The sequence below is a fragment of the Nannobrachium achirus genome, assembly GCF_963921795.1.
Source record: "Nannobrachium achirus genome assembly, chromosome: 14".
NCBI classification, from domain to species: Eukaryota; Metazoa; Chordata; class Actinopteri; order Myctophiformes; family Myctophidae; genus Nannobrachium; species Nannobrachium achirus.
The window spans coordinates 12,698,812-12,720,611 of record NC_137821.1 but is presented as its reverse complement, the minus strand read 5'-3'; the positions used below and the strand labels follow the sequence as shown (position 1 = coordinate 12,720,611).

Genomic DNA, 21,800 nt, shown 5'->3' with positions numbered 1-21,800 from the left:
CTCCAATAATGTACACATGGAACCAAATGGACCCCTGGTGGACCTCCAACCTGCCGCTGAGAACCGCCGGATTAAACAAAAATGGCCTCCACTCCTTGCGCGCGTGGCGATACCGAAGCTTATTTAAAACCATTGATGCTTGTTGGTCCTTCGGTAGCAAATGTGAGCGCTATGCTTGTGTCCTCTCCCGCATCCTCTGTCATCATAGAAATAGGTCTTAAATAAATATATACACACACTTCTTTTCAAAAAACAGAGTAAAAAGTTTAAGACGTGACGTGAGGAAGCTGGAGCGATTTATGTTCCGGTCTTCATCTCCCATTCCTGCAAGACAAAGAGGAAGAGATCCACCGGTCAGTTGAATACATTCCATGGACATTTGTCGACAATACGTGTCCTGTCTACCTTATTGCACAGGTGCATAATTATGTAGTTGTTATGTGTGCGGTGGGGTGGAATAGCAACATAAATAAATGAATAGATAAAATAAAAAAATGCTAATAATGCTGAACTAAGGGGAAACTTAAAGGGGGATAAAACGCTAGTCCCATTTCTAGTTTGCTTGCAGTTCAAGTTTAAAACTACAGTAAAACACTGTTAACTCAAGTTAAAAACTACAGTACTCAAGTTAAAAACTACACTGCACGCTAAATACTACTGGCCTTATAGCTACCATTTCTAGTTTGTTTTCCATTTCAAGTTAAAAACTACAGTAAACACAGGGAAACTTAAAGGGGAATAAAACCCTAGTCCCTTTTCTAGTCTGTTTTCCAGTTCAAGTTAAAAACTACAGTAAAAAACACTGCACACTAAATAATACTGACCTAACAGCACACCAGGATACAGTATAATGGAACAGAGCCTTCATTAGTACCATTGGTAACAATGCGCAAGGAAGAGGCACAACGTCTATGCAATATGGAGACAATTGTGAGTGCGTGCTCGGTCGGGTGGTCCGTCCTACCTTGGCCTTCCTGAGGACGTGTCCCCGGACCGTCGAGGGCTTCTGGCTGCCCTGCGCTCTGCGCAGCAGCGAGGCGCTGTTGACGGGCAGGGAGCCCGGCTCCGTGTCACTGGTGTCACAGCTGGAGAACGGAGACGACTCCTGGGTCCGCCGCATCAGCACCGGAGACTACAGTGAAACACAATGTGGGCATAGTGTAAGTAAGTGTTTCTCAACCTTTTTTCTGCAAGGGCACACTTTTCATGTCCCAAGAATCCATGGGCACACCAAATAACACGGGGGTGTAAATATTCAAATGTGTACGTTTCTTCGCAAAGTAAAGCCCTGCCAACAGTAGTGAAAACAGCAGATCTACAAGCACACAAAACCTCGCACCACAAGGTGGTGTGCTTGTAGATCGGCTGTTTTCACTAGTTTAGATCATTTTTAAAATGATAAATACAATACTGGCTTTCAAGCAGTTTCAAGAGGTACACTTGACCCTTCTCAGGGGCACACCAAAGGTCCCCAGGCACAGTGGTTGAGAAACACTGGTGTAAGTGATATCTTTTGGTTGAAACAAAGGGTTTTTGGGTAAAAGGTTATCACACTTGGTGCCAAACACGAGTTTCCCAGAGAGTTGGGCTGTATACAATATGTCCCTGTGCCAGACATACATTTTTCCTACTTCCGGTTTTGGCATGATCGCGATATGCATGTTTGACTCCCAGAACAGCTCTATCTTGGCACCCATGTTTGTTTACATTTGAAGAAAACACTATAGCCACTATCTTTTGCAGATTTGCTTTTGTTTGAAAGCTGTGAATGGCGTGCACGACGTGTGGTGCATGAACTGTGCATTATCCATGCATTACCCGTAACCATCGTGCACATTAAAAGATACAATTCTGGCAATTGAAGACATTAGTCGCTTTTTAACCCTGGCAGCAAGCAGGTTAAAGTCTATTTGGATGGTATTTATTAGCTGAGCACAAGTGCTCGTTTTCAGCAACGCCCTGCATCTACAAACACACTAAATTTTATAGTTTTCCAGTACAAAATGTTGTCTGTCATAAATACAAATTTCACTTGTTTATCCTATACTGCATCCTGTATGGATTCTCTCCGAGAATGAAACTGGCATCCTAGAGAGACAGAGATACGGAGAGACCCCTTGTTACCAAACATACCCTCTATAGCAACAATTACTCTCTGAATATAGAGATATTTAACATGTGTTTTAACAAAAGAATATCACTTACTGCACTTACGTAGTCAACAAAACGACAGGGAAAGCGGGCATGTAACTACAGTGCAAAGAACTCGGTTTGGTGCTTCAAAGGAACTAAGATAAACCAGATAAACGTCAAACCTAGCATCTGTCCAAACACGGGGAAGCATGTTTTGTCCTCGCGAGGCTATAAACACCGGCTTGAAATCAAGAGTTTCTGTTTGTTTTACAAACTAAGTGGACCCAACTACGGTAGTCTCCCTGTTCCACTTAATGCATTACAACCGGAAAAGCACCGGCGGCATTTTAGATTTTAGCACGTTCGCTATTCAAAAAATAGCAGATTTACAAGTTCACAGAGTGTCATTTCGCACCACGCCGCAAGCTTGTACATCTGCTATTTTTGGACATTTTTTGAAAAACTTGTAAGTGTGAGAAATACTGGTTTAGAAGGCGTTGTAGAATCAGCCTCAGCTCTTAATGAGTTAAAGCCGGGTTCATATCAGGACTTGTTCCGCACTGATTTGCCTACAGATGTATTTCTTTTAATAATAACAATAGCAAGGCCATTGTGTTCATGATGTGTTGGAGGCAAAGCTCTATCAGTAAGACCGTCAGGGAATGAGGAGAAACAAAATACCACCTATGAGGAGAATCTTTAACAATATTTTGGTTTTTTTTAACGATTATTTTATCCGTTTACAATTTTAACATGTTAAGAGTTATTGAGGCATTGAGTTCTGATTTAAAAGCACCGACTTCTGGGTCACTATAGAGTGGAGGGCATAGCTTCATTGTGTCCCAGTGCTGAGTGATATGACTTCAAATCCGTATCACGATTATGTTAAACATGCGTCTCGATTATGAAAAGAAATAAATCCTATTAATAAACGACGAATGTCTCTGTTCGGTGTCTGTCTGATATACACGAATGCTGACTTCACTGAAACAGTGCCCAAGTCTGTTATTGCTTCTGAATGTCGTTTTGATATGTTTTCGGTTAATTGCCCAGCCCTAGAGTTTATTGTTTATCATTATTATCATCACCTACTACTTTAATACCACTAATGCAGCGTGTCCTGTGTGGTGCACTAGTCTGTTCCACCCACCTGGGGTCCCGAGCTGCCTTGGGCCTTGGGCTCAATGGTGAGGCCCAGGGTCACTCCTCCGCTCAGGGCCTTCTTCAGGCTCTCCTTCACCTCCGTCATCTCCAGCTCCAGGTTCACCCTCTCCTCCTCCTTCTGCTTGCACTCGTCCTCCACCTTCTTCAGCCGCTCCGTCAGCGAGGCCTGGGAACGCTTGCCTGATGGGGGAGGGGAGGGGGGGGTGGAGAAAGCATGGATTAAGCGAGGGAAAATTGTTGTTGAAAAATAACCCCCCGACAGGATGATTAAACAAAGAAGCTTATTACACGGCTACTTAATAACTGTAATAATAGTTGTTACTGACTCTGACCACTAAGGACTTTCCTAGGGAAGGTTTCCTGTGCCACGTTTTAGTATCATTACTTGTGTTTGACATAACAGTGAGATACTTATGTAGCATTGACTGTTATGGACACTTTATGTATTAAGTATTGGAGTCTATAAGGTTGGAGTCTATTCATTTCCAATAGCAGCGTGAACGTGAACACAGCTTCTGAACCGTTCTTTAGCTCCATGGTCACTGAACTAAAATGAATATTGGACCCGATCGTCACAAGCCACACATATTCCCAAAAATCAATGCTGTGTTTTCCAACGGACGGGGGGCTCCATCAGACTGATGCCAAATATCCTGCGACTAGTTGAAAGGTAAGGAAAAAAACGCTGATTTCACTGGCAGGGTCTGGATTATTTATGTATATAATCTGGAAGTGAGTGAGTTAAAACATGTAGATAAGAGGTTCCTCTCTCTCTCTCTCTCTCCTCACCAGCAGCAGCCTCCACAGCGGAGCGCAGGTCCCTCCGGTCCTTCTTCAGCACGGTCAGTCTGTTGCGGATCTCCTGCTTCCTCCTCAGCAGCTCCTCCTCCTTGGTCTGCAGGCGCTTGGCGTCCGCCTCCACGCGGTTCTTGCCGTACTTGTACTGATCCGCGTCTAGAGAGAGAGAGAGAGAGAGAGGGCTGTCACGATTATGACATTTTACATGACGATTAATTGTTACTCAAATAATTGCGATTAACGATTATGTTTCTGTCGTTGACAATTACATTCCTGTTTGGCTTGTAGGCTTTGAAGTTGCACATGGCAGATACGACACAGAACTTAAATATACAAAGAAATTACTTACATATTTGACAACTTTATACTTGAAAAAGAACATTGATGTACAAGCTCACAACGCGTCGCACCGCGACGCGTTGTGAGGTTGTAGATCTGCTATTTCCACTATTTTTGAAAATGTTTGAAAACATGAAAAATGTTCAACATGTAAAGGATTATGATGATTATGAAAAAAATTATTGTGATTATATAAAATAATTGCTATTATGTCAAATAAATGCGATTATGTCAAATAATTGCGATTAGACAATTATGCAATAATTGTGACAGCCCTAGAGACAGAGACACTTGTCGATGAGTCTTGTCTACAGTCACCTACCATGTCGGGTAAAATATTACACTAACGTGGGTCAGGGCATTGTTTTGACTGGATGGGGTAAGTAGATGTTAAAGGAGGAGTTCGCTCAATTACACACCCCGTGAAGCCTTGAATCGACTGAGATTATTTTTGTTGTCACATTCCTGAGACAATTATTTGTTCATAAAGTTATTGTCTCATGAGTGCTACAAAATGAATCACCATGAATTCAAGCCTTCATGGGGTGTGTAATAGAGGATATGCGCATGGCATCATCATCATACCCGGAAGTTATGCAAGAACGCCTACTGAGTGGCAAAAACTATTTTCTGGCCTTGACAGCACATACATTCAAACAGAAAAGTCCTATCTGACGTTAAACTCACTTTGCCACTCGATTTGCCATTCACTTTATGCATGCGCATACCCTCTATAGATAGAAAATAAGAACTATTCCAGGGATGTGCAGAGAATGTTAGAGAGGCAGGGGCTGAAATGTCTAAAAGGGCCTTTTGGTGAAAATACCGAAAATAGCCGACCGCTGCGATGCGTTGTGAGCTTGGAGGTCAGCTATTTTCATTGCTTGATACCACACTTAACTAAGCATATAGTCTTCAGGTATGGCATGGAAAGAGGGCATTTGCATTTCTTTCACCTTAGTAAAAACTGCATTTGTGGTCTGGAGAGGGCACTTTTTACAGATGGATAAAAAGGGCCCCTTTTATGTCTATGTGTGCACATGCCTGAACTACTCCTTTAAAGTGATTAAAGCTTGGGTTAAGGCTTGGTTTTTTTTCTTGGTCAGCCTAAGAAGAGAGCTGAGGGTTACTGAGAAAGAGAGGTGGTGGGAGAGGGGGGAGAGAGAGGGTGAAGTAGAGTAGTAGTAACAAAACCAAAAAGCCAGGCAGTTTCTCGTTCGCGGAGGCCAGAGAGAAGACATGAACTATCCACAAACCCAGTGAACTCCTCCTCACCACAGCACCAAACCCTCATTAATCACACACACACACACACACACACACACACACACACACACACACACACACACACACACACACACACACACACACACACACACACACACACACACACACACACACACACACACACACACACACCAATGACAGCGTACAACATGTGTGTGTTTGTGTGTGTGTGAGTGAGTGGGCACACACACACACAACACAGGAATGTCCCACAAATAACATAACTGTATCTAGTCTGCCCACATTTCTCCAATCACCAATTTGAGTGGGCGCGCATGTGCGCACCCGTCTGCACAGTCGTGCACGTGTGCATCCCCCCCCCCCGCCCGCCGTATCTAACCACCGATGATGGAGTGACACTCTCAACCTCAAACGCAATCATTCGGCCTGACGGTGTGGAAACACGCGAGGGCTTTTAAATCCCGGCTCGACGAGACATTCGGAGCTTCCCACTTTCGGCGAGGTTCGGCCGCGTTCCCGGGAGAGGGAGGGAGGGAGGGAGGGGAGCGGGGGGTTCGGTGAGGCGGCGTAGACGAGGAGGCGTGAGAGAGCGGTCGAGATCCGTCCTCGTTCACACGTTGTGCGTCTAAACATACACTGTGTCGACCGCGCCGATTTACGGCCATTCCGACACTTCCCTCTCCTCCTCCCCTGGCCACGTACATCCACAAGCTTTTTTTTCTTCTTCTTCTGCCGGCATAAGACACCGGGTTCTCAGCGTCGGTTCCGGGGGACCGGCCAAGGAGCCCAAATGGACCCCAAACAGGTCTGTAACTCTGAGAGTGTACATGCAAATAGATTGGTTAGGCAGTGGTTCTCACAGGGTGGTTCTCGCAGGGATGTAAATTGACCCTTACAGGTCTGTAACTCTGACAGTATACAAAGACCTGTTAGGTTCCATTTGGTTCCATTTGTATGCAGTCAAGAGTCTAAGGGAGGCCTTGGAAGTTTGACAACCATTGGGGACACCTGGGTTTGAATCCAGATGGTTACAATGGGGGCTCGTCCGGAAACAGTGCCAAAATGGACCATAAAACGGGTTCCATTTGTACACTCTCAGAGTTAAATTAACACTGCAGATTTTAACAGTGTAGATTGGGTGTCCCTGAAACAACCCATTGGACACTCTCGGGAGTTACAGACCCATAAATGGTCTTATTTGGACCACCGGTGGTCCCTGTACCAGACGCTGAGAAACAGTGATATAAGCTGAGTCGTATTTTTTGCTCGGGGTCTTGCCGCCACGCGGCGCGGCGTCAACCACACTGGCTTCCAAGGGCAGGCTTTTCGGAGACGCCGAATTAAGCTCTCTCTCTCTCTCTCTCTCTCTCTCTCTCTCTCTCTCTCTCTCTCTCTCTCTCTCTCTCTCTCTCTCTCTCTCTCTCTCTCTCTCTCTCTCTCTCTCTCTCTCTCTCTCTCTCTCTCTCTCTCTCTCTCTCTCTCTCTCGCAATTTATTTACTCCTGCTCTGCACAAAACCCGACAGCAATTTGGAAATTCCTGCATTTTCCAGATTTCTGTGGGGGATGAGGGTTCGGTAATTTCATTTTTTTGGTGCTGCTGCTAGAAAGCAATCAGCGGTGGTGGTGAGGTTTGGGGCAGGGGAGCCAGACTCACTGTCTGTGTCCACCCCTCAGCGCAGCTACACTGTAAAAAATAATATTTAACTCCACATGCACCCGTTGAATCAGTGGTTCTGAACCTGTGGGTTATTCATTTTGGGTCAAGCAGAAGGTGATGCCTCAACTCCAACAATTCCAAGTACCCGGTTCAAATAGTACGATTATTTTTGGGGGGGGGGGGTCGCAGCCGGAAATAGTTGAGAACCATTGGTTTAAATGAACACTCGACATTTTTACTGTAGTGTATGCACATACTGTATGTTGCAGACAGACAGACAGAAGCAACTGAGACTCAGTTTAAGCAGTATTACACGAGAGGGTGTGTGTTATCGTGAATATCATCACGGCTGCGTTGCCAATCAGCTTGTAAATCTAATGTCTTTGTTTGATGAGACCGCTCCATAATGCTCAATATCACCACGGGAGGTAGCCATTTCAACCAATCAGATTTCTTCGTCGGAACTACCTGTTGTATATTTAAGCAATATTACACGAGAGGGTGTGCATGTATCGTATTATTGTACCGACTGCGTTGCCGCAGGCGAGTGACTGTAGGCAGCGCAGAAGCGCAGAAGGTACAATAATTAGATAGATACATGCACACCCTCGATTGTAATATTGCTATTATACAACTGTTGCCCTAAAAAAACACATCAACTTCATCGATAGGAATTTGTAATCTTTAATGCCTCATTTAGCTACTATGTCCGTGAACTTCACATGAAAACTGCTAGCCTAGCTGCCTAGCATAGTGTGGGGAGCGAGGAGCGCTTGCTCTCTTTCGTGACCAACGCAGCTGATTTCTTTATTTGATGACACCGTGCAGTAGTGCTCATTACATGCACGGCTACACGTGCGTACGTGCATACACGCACACGCACACGCACGCACGCACGCACGCACACACACACACACACACACACACACACACACACACACACACACACACACACACACACACACACACACACACACACACACACACACACACACACACACACACACACACACACACACACACACACACACACACACACACACTTACTGGAGTCTTTGCGTTTGACAGCAGCCGCTCCGCTGGTTCCGTTGACGCCGTTCTTCTTGGGCTGGTTCTTCTGCTCCGCCTTCTGCTTAGACGCCGTCCCATTGGCTACCGGGCCCTTCTTTCCCTTGAGCTGATTGGTGGAGAAAGAGGAATACAAAAATAAATACAATATCAGGGTTCCCACGGTCATGAAATTCCTGGAAATATTTTTAAATTAGAAAAATATTTTTCCAGTACTGGAAAAAATAGCTATGCATTGTCTTTGGTTATTGATTTTGTTAATACCTCTGAAATGACAAATTAAACATTGGCCAAATTGTCAAATATTAGAGGCAGAAATTGTGAAAATAGTCTATCTACATGCTCACAACGAGCATGTAGATCAGCTATTTTCACAATAGAACCGTGTTATACAAAATTCCTAAACTCTTAGTGCTCGTCAGGGTGCCGTGGTCCCCAGTTAAAGCATGATTATTTCGGGGGTCACGGCCTGAAAAGGTTGAGAACCACTGACCTGTCATTGAGCTGAATTATTGTTATATAGTCCTGTAAATTGGGTTAAATATTCTGGAAAAGTTTTGGAAATGAATTGGTAAAAATGTGTGGGAACCCTGCAATATGTTCAGCTGGGGGGGTCCACGGCCAAACACACGTCTGAGAAAAAAAACCCTGCCATAACACATGAGTAATAAAACCCTTGATCCAGGACCAAAAGCTCCAGGTATAACTAAACACCAGCCTGGAGGACTGCTTACATCTACAGCTGTGCAAACAGCGGTGCAAAGCAGTGGTTCTCAAACCTTTTGGGCTTCAGTAGCCCCTTTTCCCCCGATTGCTGAATCCAAGTACACCCTTTAATTGACAACAACATTTTGACTAGAATATACTGACATCAAAAGTCCAGTCTTTATGCCAATATGTTGAAAATAGTAGCCTGTTTTCTATTCAGTAACAGTAAAATTCATACTTGATTTGGTTTAAAGCTTTATGGAGTAGCACGTTCGCATATTTGTCAATGTTTTATCATTAAACATCGACAAAACATAACAGTAAAATAAATCTTTCCATTTTCTCTCAAGTACCCCCTGTAGTACCCTAGGGGTACACGTACCCCCATTTGAGAAACCCTGGTGTAAAGTAACAAAGTACATGTACTTCAGTACAATTCTGAGGCGTTTGTTACTTCTACTCCACTACATCAACATTGTGACACATTGTGACATTATTATATAGACATTTTCTTGCTTCACTACTCTTAAGTGATTCATTATGATATGTGACATGTCACCATAATGTATATTTATAAGTTTGGGTCCCACGCAGACACCAAAATGTTGGGTCTCGAACTGAAAAAAGTTGAGAGAACCTACATTCACACGGAAAGACAGACATGCTTGCGAAGGCCGCTCCGAGAGTTCGACCTCAATTTACAGCCTCACAGAGCGCGACGCAGACGGCACAGTTAGTTGTCTAGTTGTCTTTGGCAGAAACCTCGTATCTCCAAGTTTCAAATTTGCAATTTTTTTCACAAAGTAAAGCACTGCTTCATCATACAAGGCCATCGCATAAAAGTAGCGAAAACAGCCGATCTACAAGCACACAACGCCTCGCATCGCGAGGTGGTGTTGTAGATCGGCTGTTTTCACTAGTTTAAATCATTTTTAAAATGATAACTATAAAACAAACGGTTTTGGACATACAAGGTTTCCACCCGACAACGATGATATACTGTAGGAACCAAATGTACTTCTCGAGCCGGTGGTCGTGTGGTCCAGAAGACCGTGTTCACGGCCATCTTTGCCGCGCCACAGAACTCACACACATCAAAGGGCTGGGTGGGGCAGTGGGGGACAGGCCAGCCCTGTGTGGTGGCTTCTCCTACAGGGTAGCACTTAAAAAGCACCCACGGCGCAGTGGTTGTACAAAAAAAAAGGGAAAACAAATACATCAATGTCACACATGCCATTTGATGCTGGTCGCAAAAGGGAAGGGAGCTATACAGCAGATGACACCAGAGGGTTAAACCCCATGTTCCTTGCGTTTCATCGCGGTGGGAACCTTGCGTGTCCAGTGATAAGCGCGGGATGCACGTAGCTCAGTGGTTCCTAAACCTTTTAGATCAAAACCCAAAAAGGGAAATTAAGACATTTGCCCAAACTAATGAAAAATAGCAGATCTACTTATTTTTCTGTATATATATATATTTTATTAATGGAACTTATTAGATTACTTTTTTATTTTTTTCCTCATTATATTTGCACATTAAGTTAATCATCTGGGGACCCCCCAAAATCATTTGGGGTTCCTCCTGGGGTTAAGAACCACTCATCTAGAGCCGATGAGCGAGGGCGTTTCGGTGTCTCCAAATGGGAGAGTCCAGCGAATAAAAAAAAAAGAAAAAAAAGGAAAAAAAAACTCACGAGAGCCCTGAGAGAAGCACACAACACTGGTGGAGCGTGCCTCATAGCCTGATATTTACATTGTTTTTCTTGTTCTGCCCTATTACTACATTGTCATGTATGACACGTATATGCCTGCTTTACCTTTTTTCTTTTTTTATTTGTGATTGGTTCTCATAATATGCGAACAAGTCTTGGTTTAACGTATGCCCTGAATCTCAAATAAACCAAACTGTGAGAAAAAAAAATTGGGGAGCGCTGGTTTCGGACACGGTGCTAATCACATTACTATGTGCTACAAGCACACTGGGAACCAGCTGGGGCTGTTCAGCAGCGGTGGAAAGTAACTAAGCACGTTTACTCGAGTGCTGTCCTTAAGTATTCATTTGAGACAGTAAAAGCTTGACAGTATGTCTGTTTTTCAATGCATTGCACTCCTACTCCACTACATCTCAAGAGGTAAAATATTGTACTGCTAAAATTACAAGTTACTTTGAAAAGAATAATACATCAATTGTATACTTTGTGTTTGCAAGCTCACAGTGCCACGCTTGTAGATCGTTTTGTCTTTTTTTGTATTACACATTTGAATAAATAAATAAATAAAGAAATGTATAAAAAAAAAAAACTACTTTTGTCTCTATCTCTACATTTTGATATTGCTACTTTTACTTACACAATAAAACCGTATCTGAAAGTATCTGTGTCATTTTATATGTTCGCGTTGGCTATTCAAAAATAGCAGATCTACAAGCTCACAGTGCGAGCTTGTAGATCTGCTATAAAAAAAAGGAAAAAAGGTCTTGAAAGTGTGAGCACTACTGATTTACAAATACTGGACTTCTCCAAAAGTAAAAGTACAAAATGTTTGAAAATAGCAGATCTACAAGCTTGTGACAGTGAACTTGTAGATCGGCTATTTTCAAATAGCATGGATATAAAAAAGTAGTTAATGTATGTTTTATAATATTATAATGTATGTCTGCCAAGTATCAAGTAACTAAAATGTTCATATAATTGTACTAGGGGAGTAAAAGTACAATATTTGGATCCGAGATGTAGTGGAGTAGAAGGTAAAAGTATTGGAAATTGGAAATACGCAAGTAAAGTACCAATAACTAAAAAATGTACATAATACAGTACTTAGGTAAATGTACTTAGTAACTTTACACCCGGGAGCGTGTGGGAAGGCGAGGCGATGTGCTCGTGGGTGGCCAGACGTCAGCACCGTTGTGCTCAATCAAAGCGTGTCCAGGCGAGCAACAATAAATGAACAGAGCAAATGACGGCTATAGGGTTTCAACCCTCTGCTCTCCCTGCACCTCCACACGCCTCCCAGCTGAACCGGGATCAGCCCAAACGTTAGGGATGGGACGATAAGCGATATTATCGTTTAATTGTCGTGCTATTAAAGTTAGCGACATCCACAACGCCAGAGGGAGTGCACACGACGATCCGATAACACAAACCCATAAGACAAATAGGGCTACTCTCCCACTTCTCCCACGGCCACCCAGGAGTGGCATTCCTTGACTACCTCCCTTAAAATATATATCTACCAAATAGCCGATCTACAAGCTCAAAATGCGTCGCAACGCTTCATTTAGATTATCGTAAATGGCGATTTCTTTGGTCAAAATAATCGTGATATGACATTTTCATATCGTCCCATCCCTACCCAACGTCAGAGGAGCTTTCCACTATACTGGCAGTTCAGCTAGGAGCTCAAGGAATAAAGACAACTAGAAAGATGCAATTGGAAATTGCAAGAGTGAATAATCCAAAATCGGATCCCCGTTCTGAGGTTACCTTTTGGGGTTACTTAGTAACCTCGAGGAAATGGTTCCGTTATTGGCCCGGTAACCCGGAACCGGAAACCCATTTTTTGCCCGGAGCGAGCCATTTCTCTATACTCTGTTTCTTACTGTTTGCTTGCATTGTAAACACTGCTGGGGCTAACTCGAGAAGCGCAGCTCGGATTCGCAGGCATATTTTTGCGTTTGTGAAAGTCGAATGGCGTGCACATAGCCTGGAACCAGACCAATCCGCCTGGGCAAAAAAACTTGCCCTTGGCGAATATGGGCATGGCCCCGCTCAATTGTGAATCCATTTCCTCTCCCCCAAAATTTGGGGGACCAATCAGGGCCCAGCATTGGTCTGGTCTAACCAATCGTGTCCAGGGCCATTTTTTTTAACCCACCCCTTGGAAATGAAAATTCGGCTCGCGAGTCCAGACTAATATCCGATACGCAGTGAGGAATTATATGAGCAACACCAGGCTAGCGTGCACACGCCTGTGTTAAAAGGTAAGAAAACCAACATCATTTGACCTGTAGGTCCCTTATGAGCAAGTATCATCAAACCTAGTACAGAGCCCTGTGGGACAACCCCGGTCAACGGGTTTTAAAAGCCTTCAGCACATGTCTGAATAATAACGCGCGTGTCCAGACATACTGCAGGAACCAGTGATAGTGATGAGTGTCGAAACCGCGTTTAGCCGACTAAGACATTCTCCCCGGTCCAAGTCAGAGTGGCTGCGTGCGTATTATCAATCTAATCTCACAGCCATCTGGCACGCTGGCGTGTAATGATTGGTTAATGTGAGCTCAGAGTCGCCTTTAAAAGGATGGTTCGGTTTCAAGAGGGGAGGGGAACTTCAGTCTTTTTTCCTACTTATCCAGAGTCAGTCAGACGAACACATTTTTCTTTTTTAATTCCTTCTATGTGTGGCATCGAGTGTCGACTCTGTGTGAGTTGGAAAAAAATATGAATTTCTCTCCCCCCAAAAACTCCTGCATCCTTATGATTCTGGGGAGAACATTAGGCAATATATACTGTGTATATGTATATTGTCGTTGTCGGGTGAAAACCTTGTATGTCCAAAACCGTTCGTTTTGCATTTATCATTTTAAAAATGATTTAAACTAGTGAAAACAGCCAATCTACAAGCACACAACGCTGTTGTGTGCTTGTAGATCGGCTGTTTTCACTACTTTTGTGCGATATCCTTGTATGATGAAGCAGAGCTTTACTTTGCGAAAGAACATACACATTTGAAACTTGGAGATACGAGGTTTCCACCCGACAATGACGATATATATACATATATATATATATATATATATATATATATATATACACACACACATTTTGACAGAGAAATAGCAGTGCGTAGCCCCAGGGACCAGGGGCTTCCAAAATGGACCCTCGCTTATCTCCCGATTAGGGAGTCTTACTGGTTGTTATATGTTTTTTTTAAGTACGAGCCTTAATCTATTCTAGAGGTAGTAGGCCTATGTGGTTAAATGAAAATCAGATATGTGAAGATGATGATGAAGATGGTGAGTAGTGTTCAATCGGCAGGGTGATAAAAAAAATAGATATGTTTCCGCTCAGAAAATGTTAGTAGTTAGAAAAGCAGAGCGCTAGTCACCTGAGTGGCACCTTTGGCCTTAGTGTCAGTCACCTGAGTGGCACCTTTGGCCTTAGTGTCAGTCACCTGAGTGCCACCTTTGGCCTTAGTGTCAGCTGTTAGGAACTTAGAGGCGAGTTTAGACACGGGGGCTTTGTAGTGAGAAGAGGAGGGGGGGGCCTTGGGGGGGAAGCGGGCGGACAGTTTTTTGGGCGAGGGGAGAGCGTTCTCATAGAGCTCCGTGTTCTCATAGTGAGCCTCCTCCTGGCTGGGCTGGCGCCCCCCCGTGGCCGGACATGAGTAGCGAGGCGCGTCCGGGTCCTCGGGTGGCGGGATAGAGCGAAGAGCAAGCGTGCAGGCAAGCAAGGAAGGCGAGGGAAGTGGGTAGGGGGAGAGGAGAGGAGAGGAGAGGAGAGGAGAGGAGAGGACCCAGAAAAAAATAGGAAGAAAAGTAAACAGAGAAGCAGAGATTAGCGAAAGTTACTGTTAGCAAAGTTACCGTTAGCACAAGACAGTTAGCATTAGCACAAGAAAGTTAGCACAAGAAAGGTTAGCACAAGGCGCAAGTGGAAAATGCTACTAACAACCTAATGTGTATTAAGAAACAACTGCTAACATAGCGAGTGATGTTAAATGCTATACCGACACAGCTGTCAGTGTTGCGTGATTATGGATCCAACTGGGAAAGATGGATAACCACGCCCCGGACTCATTTTTGAAGCTTGTGATTGGCTGAACCGGACGTAAGGAGCGCTCCGTTGTAGTCACTTGGACCGCGCGAGGTGCACCAAAACCCAATTATCATGGCGTTTATCGTGCGCTTGCCCAGGCCTTACGGCCTGGGCAGAAATATAACGATTGCATTCACCACGGCTTCGTAACTCGCGCGGCGCTCCGCCGGCCGCGCGGCCCTGGCCCGCTCTTCGCGGCCACTCGCGCCTGCGGTGCTCGGGGGCGAAGAGCAGGACCAAGGTCCGCTGGCCTTCGCGCCGCTTGCAATGTCGTGGACAATAACTGAAAACGAGCGCTCTTTGCCGTTTCCATCCATCTTTCCCAGTTGGATCCATAATCACGCGTCAGTGTTATTAAATGCCATTAGCATATCGGGTTAATGTTAAATGCAACCAACATAACTAGTAATGTTAGTAAAAGCTCTTAAGATAGCTAATAATGTTAAGAAGCGCTACTAACAACTAGTAATGCTAAGAAAGGCTCCTAACAAAGCTAATAACGTGAAGACGTGCCTGCAAACAACTAGCAAAGTTAAGAAAGAGAAAGGTGTTGTTGCAAACATCTTACAGAGAGAGGAACAGATTGAAGCGTGTTACACTGTAAAATGCTCAATGTTCATTTGACTGTGTGTTTATAACTGTGTGTGCGTGTGCGTGTGTGCGCGCGTGCACGCTTACGGTTCCATTGATGGGGACGTCATCGTAATGCAGGGCCATTCCAGAGGGACAGGCGTAGCCGTTCACTGGGTTGTCCAGGTACGGGTTGGGAGACACCGCACGCTTACTGGTGAAACTGGAACAAAACACACAAGCACGCACGCACACACACACACACACATCAGTGCTGAATAATGAAAGCTGGCACACAGCATTGCTCTTAGAACGCCTTAATGGCCTTGCACACAGAGAGTCTTTTTTCATGTGATTAATTCGCCTGAAAATATAGGTTTCAGATCCCCCCCCCCCCCCCCCCCCCCCCGGATAATCCGGCTTACGAAGGACCAGGCGATGAAAAAGCGAAACAAACGTTGTAAACATTTTATTTCGGGGGGCCCATTTTCCATGTCTTTGCATAATTGTGTTTACTATAATCGCGGCTATAATGTCTGAGGAACCGGAAAACAAAGTGCTTTTACTCGTATGTACACAATGTAACAATAAAGAAACCTCGAACCTTGGTTCTTACAAAAGAAGCTGTGTAATTATGATATTGTGGTCATATTACATTACATAGGGTACACAGTGCATAATGCAAACAGCACCGTGTGGAACCTGTGACTCATCAAAAAGTCTACATAACAAGGGGTGTCACACCAAATTCTGGGCCCTGGGTACAAGGATTCACTGCGGGGCCCCCCATGAATGTTCTTCATATCCCATTTAGACTGGGAACGCGTTATTACGCATTATTTTGTGCTTTGACTATTGAAAAATAGCAAATATACAAGCTCACATCGCGGCATTGTAGATCTGCTATTTTTGAAAAATCGTGAAGATTTGTGCAAGTCTTTGTTAATATTTAAGGTTTTTTGAAAAACCTGTTTCTATGTCAGCGGTGCTCAAACTTTTTCATGTGAAGGACCCCCAAAATTATATGTATTTGGCCACGGACCCCCATCTCAAAATATTTCGTTCCAGGGACCCCCCAGAAGCAAAATTTGAGTTGCAAATGTTCGCTTAAAAAATACATACATTCAAAGATTTGCACAGTTTCACGACTTTTCAAAAATAGCAGATCTACAAGCTCGCAGCGCGGCACTCGGTGCCGCGCTGTGAGCTTGTATATCTGCTATTTTTCAATAGCTAAAGTATAGAATAATTAAGGCCCTTCCACCTTGGGCCCTAGTAACTCAGTCCCACTTCCCCCCCCCCCTTGTGACGCCCCTGTACATAACCACACACCCCAAATCCACAGCCTGCCTCCCACTGGGACAAAACAAAGCCACTGGCTTTGTTTTTGTGAGTGGGTGTGTGGGGTCCGAGCAGCTTGGACCCACGCACACACGTGCACGCACACATGTATGACTATACTTGTGAAGACAAACATTTTAAGGACTGCAATTTTTGTTTTTGTTACTTTTTATTTTGGTTTGTTTGTTTGTTTGTTGCAATTTTTTTTAACCCTAGCACGGGGCTTGTAGATCTGCTAGCTCTATCTTTCAAACATGACAGCCATGTTTGTTTACATTTGAAGAAAACACTATAGCCTCTAGTGATGCGCGGGCCGACCCGGCGCCCGCCAACCCGCCCGCGATGCGGGTGGGTGGGTGGGTCAAGGTTTCAGACTCAATTGGAAGGCGGCGGGCAGGTGTAAAAAAAAGAAAAAATCACCTGCTCTTGTTTTGTGTGTGTGCGCGTGTCTGTGTTTGTGTGTGTGTGCGTGTGTGTGTGTGTGTGCGCGCGTGCGTGTGCATGCGTGCGTGCGGTCCTCACCAGAAGGACTGCTTGGCCAGCTGGATGACATTAGCGGTGGTCTCCACGTCGATGTAGTCGTAGTGCAGGGCGGCAGGGTCCGTGGTGGAGCCTGTCTCCGCCAGCAGCACGCCCAGCCACCTCCCCATGGACTCTGAGGAGGACGCCTGGACAGGAGAGGAGAGGAGAGGAGAGGAGAGGAGAGGAGAGGAGAGGAGAGGAGAGGAGAGGAGAGGAGAGGAGAGGATTTATATTGTTTTAGTGAGTGAGGAAAACATATCGTCACTGTCGGGCAGAAACCTCGTATCTCCAGGATTCAAATTTGTATATTTCATTCGTAAAGTAAAGCCCTGCTTCATCACACAAAACTAGTGAAAACAGCAGCTCTAGGAGCACACAACGCACTGCGAGGTGTTGTGTGCTTGTAGAGCTGCTGTTTTCACTAGTTTGTGCTTGTAGAGCTGCTGTTTTCACTAGTTTGTGCTTGTAGATCGGCTGTTTTCACTAGTTTAAATCCTTTTTAAAAATGATAAATACAAAACCAACGGTTTTGCACATACAAGGTTTCCACCCGACAACAACGATATCTACAGTACATTCATAACACATGCGGCATGAAATACCCTCGCCACTGTAATGCAGGTTTACCGTTCTCACAACACAATATTTTGTATTAGTATTATTTCAAAAATGTTTTCAAAAATAAAATAAAGTTTCGAATCAAATTCAATTATTTTTCTAAAGAACAAAAAAAAGAAGAAAAAAAAGAAGAAGAAGTGAAAATAGCCTATCTACAAGCTCACAACATGTTGCGGAGCGACTCGTTGTGAGCTTGTAGATCTGCTATTTTCACTAGTTTGGGTCGGTCGGCAGGAGACATCAAATGTCTCTATTGGGTCTCGAGCTAAAAGGTTTGGGAACCACTGCTGTACTGTACTGTACTGTACTGTACTGTACTGTACTGTACTGTACTGTACTGTACTGTACTGTATGTAGCTTTGCGTGCAGACAAAAAAGGAAGAGATCAAATTAAAAAAGGGGGCGAAACGGAGGGAAGCCAACATGGAGGACATCAAACAGGGACAGAAGCCACTGGTGGGTGGCAGAGATGGTTCAACCACATGAGAGGGAACCAACTGTAGCAACAACACCAGCCATGGTGAGCAGGGCATGTCAGTATGATGAGTGTGCAGTAAACACCAACAACATGTGAGCTAAACGCGGCAAAGAGCAGCCCGTCCTGATACAATTTCATAAAGAAAGTAGAGAATGATGAGGTATTACTTGTTTAGATTGACTATAGATTTGGGACTGCACGAAATAATGTGAGTTATTTTAACCCATTAAAATTGGGAAAGCATTTTAGATTTGAGCTATTCATATACAGCAACACAAGTTTTAGATTTAGAACAGTGGTTTAAAACAGTGGTTCTCAAAAATAGCAGATCTACAAGCTCACAGCTTGTAGCGTCATGATACACAGCAAGCTTGTAGATCTTTTTTTACATTTAAAAATAAATCTTGAAAGTGTTAGAATTTTCTTTTTATAATTTTGTAGTCTTCTCCTCTGGGGGTCCCTGTCACATAACATTTGGGAGACCTTGGCACAAAAAATAACTACATGATTTAGAAGGCGTTTGTAAAATCAGTCTCAGGTCCTAAAGGGTTAACCTGATTTTTTGGTTAGGAGAGGAGTAACCTCGCCTACCAGGCTTTCTGGGGGAAAGCCTGGTGTTCCAGGCTTTCCAGGCCGTTTGGTTTCCGCCCAACGCGGAAACCACTAGAAGAAGCGGCGTTGCTTTGATTTGGTTCCCTCCGTTTGTTTCCCCAATCACTATTAAATGCTCGAGTAGCCTAGTGTAGTCTTTCCAGTCGCTACGAGTTGGACAAAAGATGCATATACCAAACGATTTTTTCAAAAGCAAAACTACTCCGCATCAAGGAGTTTATTAGGTAGGCCCTAAAAGTATGTCCTTGAGCGCAGGGGAATTATTTTGGGTTAAAACTGTTTCCGGTGGATAGTTCTGGCCAAATTGTAGTCCTTTGAGTACTACAACATGACGTTTTGTGGATCCCAGACTAGGAGAGGAGAGGAGAAGAGACGGTGTCTTACCTCCAGCACGGCCACCTCCTGTCCGTTGCGGAGGAGGCGGAAGGCGAAGGGGTGCTTGTGGTCGAGGCCGGGGCTGACCTCGCAGCCTCGGAGCGGCAGCGAGGCCATGTGGCTCTTCAGGTCGTCGCGGTCCTTGTGCAGCAGCAGCTGGTTGTCCCGCAGGCGACACCAGCGCTCGCGCCAGCGGTTGTTGGACAGCACGTTCAGGTAGCCTGCATGGTCCAAGTCACACAGTCACACAGACACACAGTCAAACACACACGCACCAGTGAACGCGTGGCCATTACAGTGATGTTGTGAGGCATACATGGCTTGTGTCTCGGATCCATTGAAACCTGAAAGGTTGCAGTGAACTCACTGTCCATGTGTACGGAGAGGTGTTTCCCAAACACTGAGTCATTTTTATGGGTCATGAGGGAATATCCTTTTTCCGCCCTTTTTCTTTTTTTCTTTAACTACCACACGTTTGGTCATTATTATTATTTCAAAACATTTTCAAAAAGTAAGAAAACAATATGGCATGTTCAGAAACGGAATAGAAAGTTCAACAGTTTCTCCTGAGATTTTTTGGAGGTTTGGGTCCCAGGGAGATATAACGTTTTCTCTCTTTGACCGCCAAATTGCACCATGTCAGATATGTCTTTTGTTTCTTGTTATTATTGAGGCGTTGTAGGGTGAGTGACATAGTTTCACACTTGCTGTGTCAGTCATCTAATAAAAAGCAAAGCATGGGCTGATTCTGTCTAAAAATACATATTTAGCCACTTGCATGCATGCCCCAAACCTGGGGGCATGCATGCAAATCAAAATCGTTAAAATCACCAAAACGATAGAAAGAGGAGTACATTTTAACACTCATCTTTTCTTTTCTCTAATGACTATATAATATGAACCCATGTTGTAAAAAACTAAAGTTGTCCTTTGAAATGATAAATACAAAACGAGCTGTTTTGGACATGCAGGGAATAAAGTAATGAAGTAAAGCCAGGGGCGAAATTAGATCTTATTCTGCATGGGTTTTCAGATCAAAAGCGCCATGTACTGCTGTTAGGGGGGCCATAGATTAGGCAATTAGAGACCCCTAATATATTGGAAATGACAAAATACATATCGTCATTGTCGGGTGTAAACCTCATATCTCCAAGTTTCAAATGTGTTTGTTCTTTCGCAAAGTAAAGCCCTGCTTCATCATACATGACCGTCGCACAACAGTAGTGAAAACAGCCGATCTACAAGCACACAACGCCTCGCGGTGCGAGGCGTTGTGTGCTTGTAGATCGGCTGTTTTCACTAGTTTAAATCATATTTAAAATGAAAAATGCAAAACGAACGGTTTTGGACATACAAGGTTTCCACCCGACAAATAGCCTATGAATTCATAATACTGTCACCAGTAGGGGGGCCCTTGGGTTTATTAAACCCATCAACCCTATACAAATCACGCTTGTGAGTAAAGCGCCAGCTTACCACAGGTGGGCACGTCCTCCTCGGCCGACGAGGTCTGCTCGTCGGTGGAGGGCTTCTTCTTGCCCAGGCCGATGATCTTGGTGATCTTCTTCCCCGCGCCCTTCCCCACCGTGTTGCTCTTCTGCTTCGACTCCGAGCTCTTCTTCCCCTTTCCTGAAAGAAAGACCGGGCGAGAGGATGAGATGAGATTTAAAAAAAGAAAGAAAAGTAGAGCAAGACGGCGTGGCTTGTTGGTGCGATCTGAAGTTACTACTAGGTTGGCAGTGTTTGGACAAAGCACCAATATTTATTCATTCAGAATGAACTCATTCCAAACGGAAATTCATTCCCAACTGTTTACATCAAACCTGAATAAAAGTATATTCCGATTGAAACTGTATATACCACCCCTCCAGACCGGAATGGAATATTCTATTCTATTAGGCTTTTTTTGTGTGTATATATATATATATATATATATATATATATATATATATATATATATATATATATATATATATGTGTGTATATATATTTTCCCAAAAAACATTGAAGTTTTATTACATTTTTGTTAACGTGAGAGCAATGGCTCCCATTATAGACTGCCAACTTTACAGGAATAGAAAGCCTGCAGTTTCTATTAGCTTGGATTCCCCATCGATGAAGTCACTGGGGTAGGCGGATTTTCTGAACTGTCCACAGCCCTCCTCTGAGACACAGTGAGTAGACACAAATGTTAATTATAATGAGCATTAGTGGGGACCAATCTTATGAAGATAGGTTGAAATTGGGTGAAATCATCATTTAAGGTGAGCTTTGTGTCTCAACGTCGATCAAGTGCTGTCCATGAGAGACTGAACCTGTGTTTCGCCGTAGGCACATATACGAGCGAGGCGAGCC

General features: G+C 44.1%; 1 protein-coding gene across 1 annotated transcript in view; it reads right to left on the bottom strand.

Moving 5' to 3' along the window:
• Positions 1–229: 229 nt before the first annotated feature.
• The window catches only part of afap1 (actin filament associated protein 1), a 139,718-nt gene continuing 118,147 nt past the window's right edge, over positions 230–21,800 (bottom strand). The window contains exons 9-18 of the mRNA XM_080741843.1: positions 20,922–21,074; positions 19,455–19,666; positions 17,363–17,508; positions 15,608–15,722; positions 14,286–14,519; positions 8,388–8,517; positions 4,087–4,251; positions 3,284–3,477; positions 965–1,132; positions 230–324 (exon numbers count right to left, since the gene is read on the bottom strand). Of these exons, the coding sequence (XP_080597969.1) occupies positions 298–324; positions 965–1,132; positions 3,284–3,477; positions 4,087–4,251; positions 8,388–8,517; positions 14,286–14,519; positions 15,608–15,722; positions 17,363–17,508; positions 19,455–19,666; positions 20,922–21,074 (1,544 nt within the window). The 3' untranslated portion in view covers positions 230–297. The remainder of the gene's footprint in view (positions 325–964; positions 1,133–3,283; positions 3,478–4,086; positions 4,252–8,387; positions 8,518–14,285; positions 14,520–15,607; positions 15,723–17,362; positions 17,509–19,454; positions 19,667–20,921; positions 21,075–21,800) is intronic.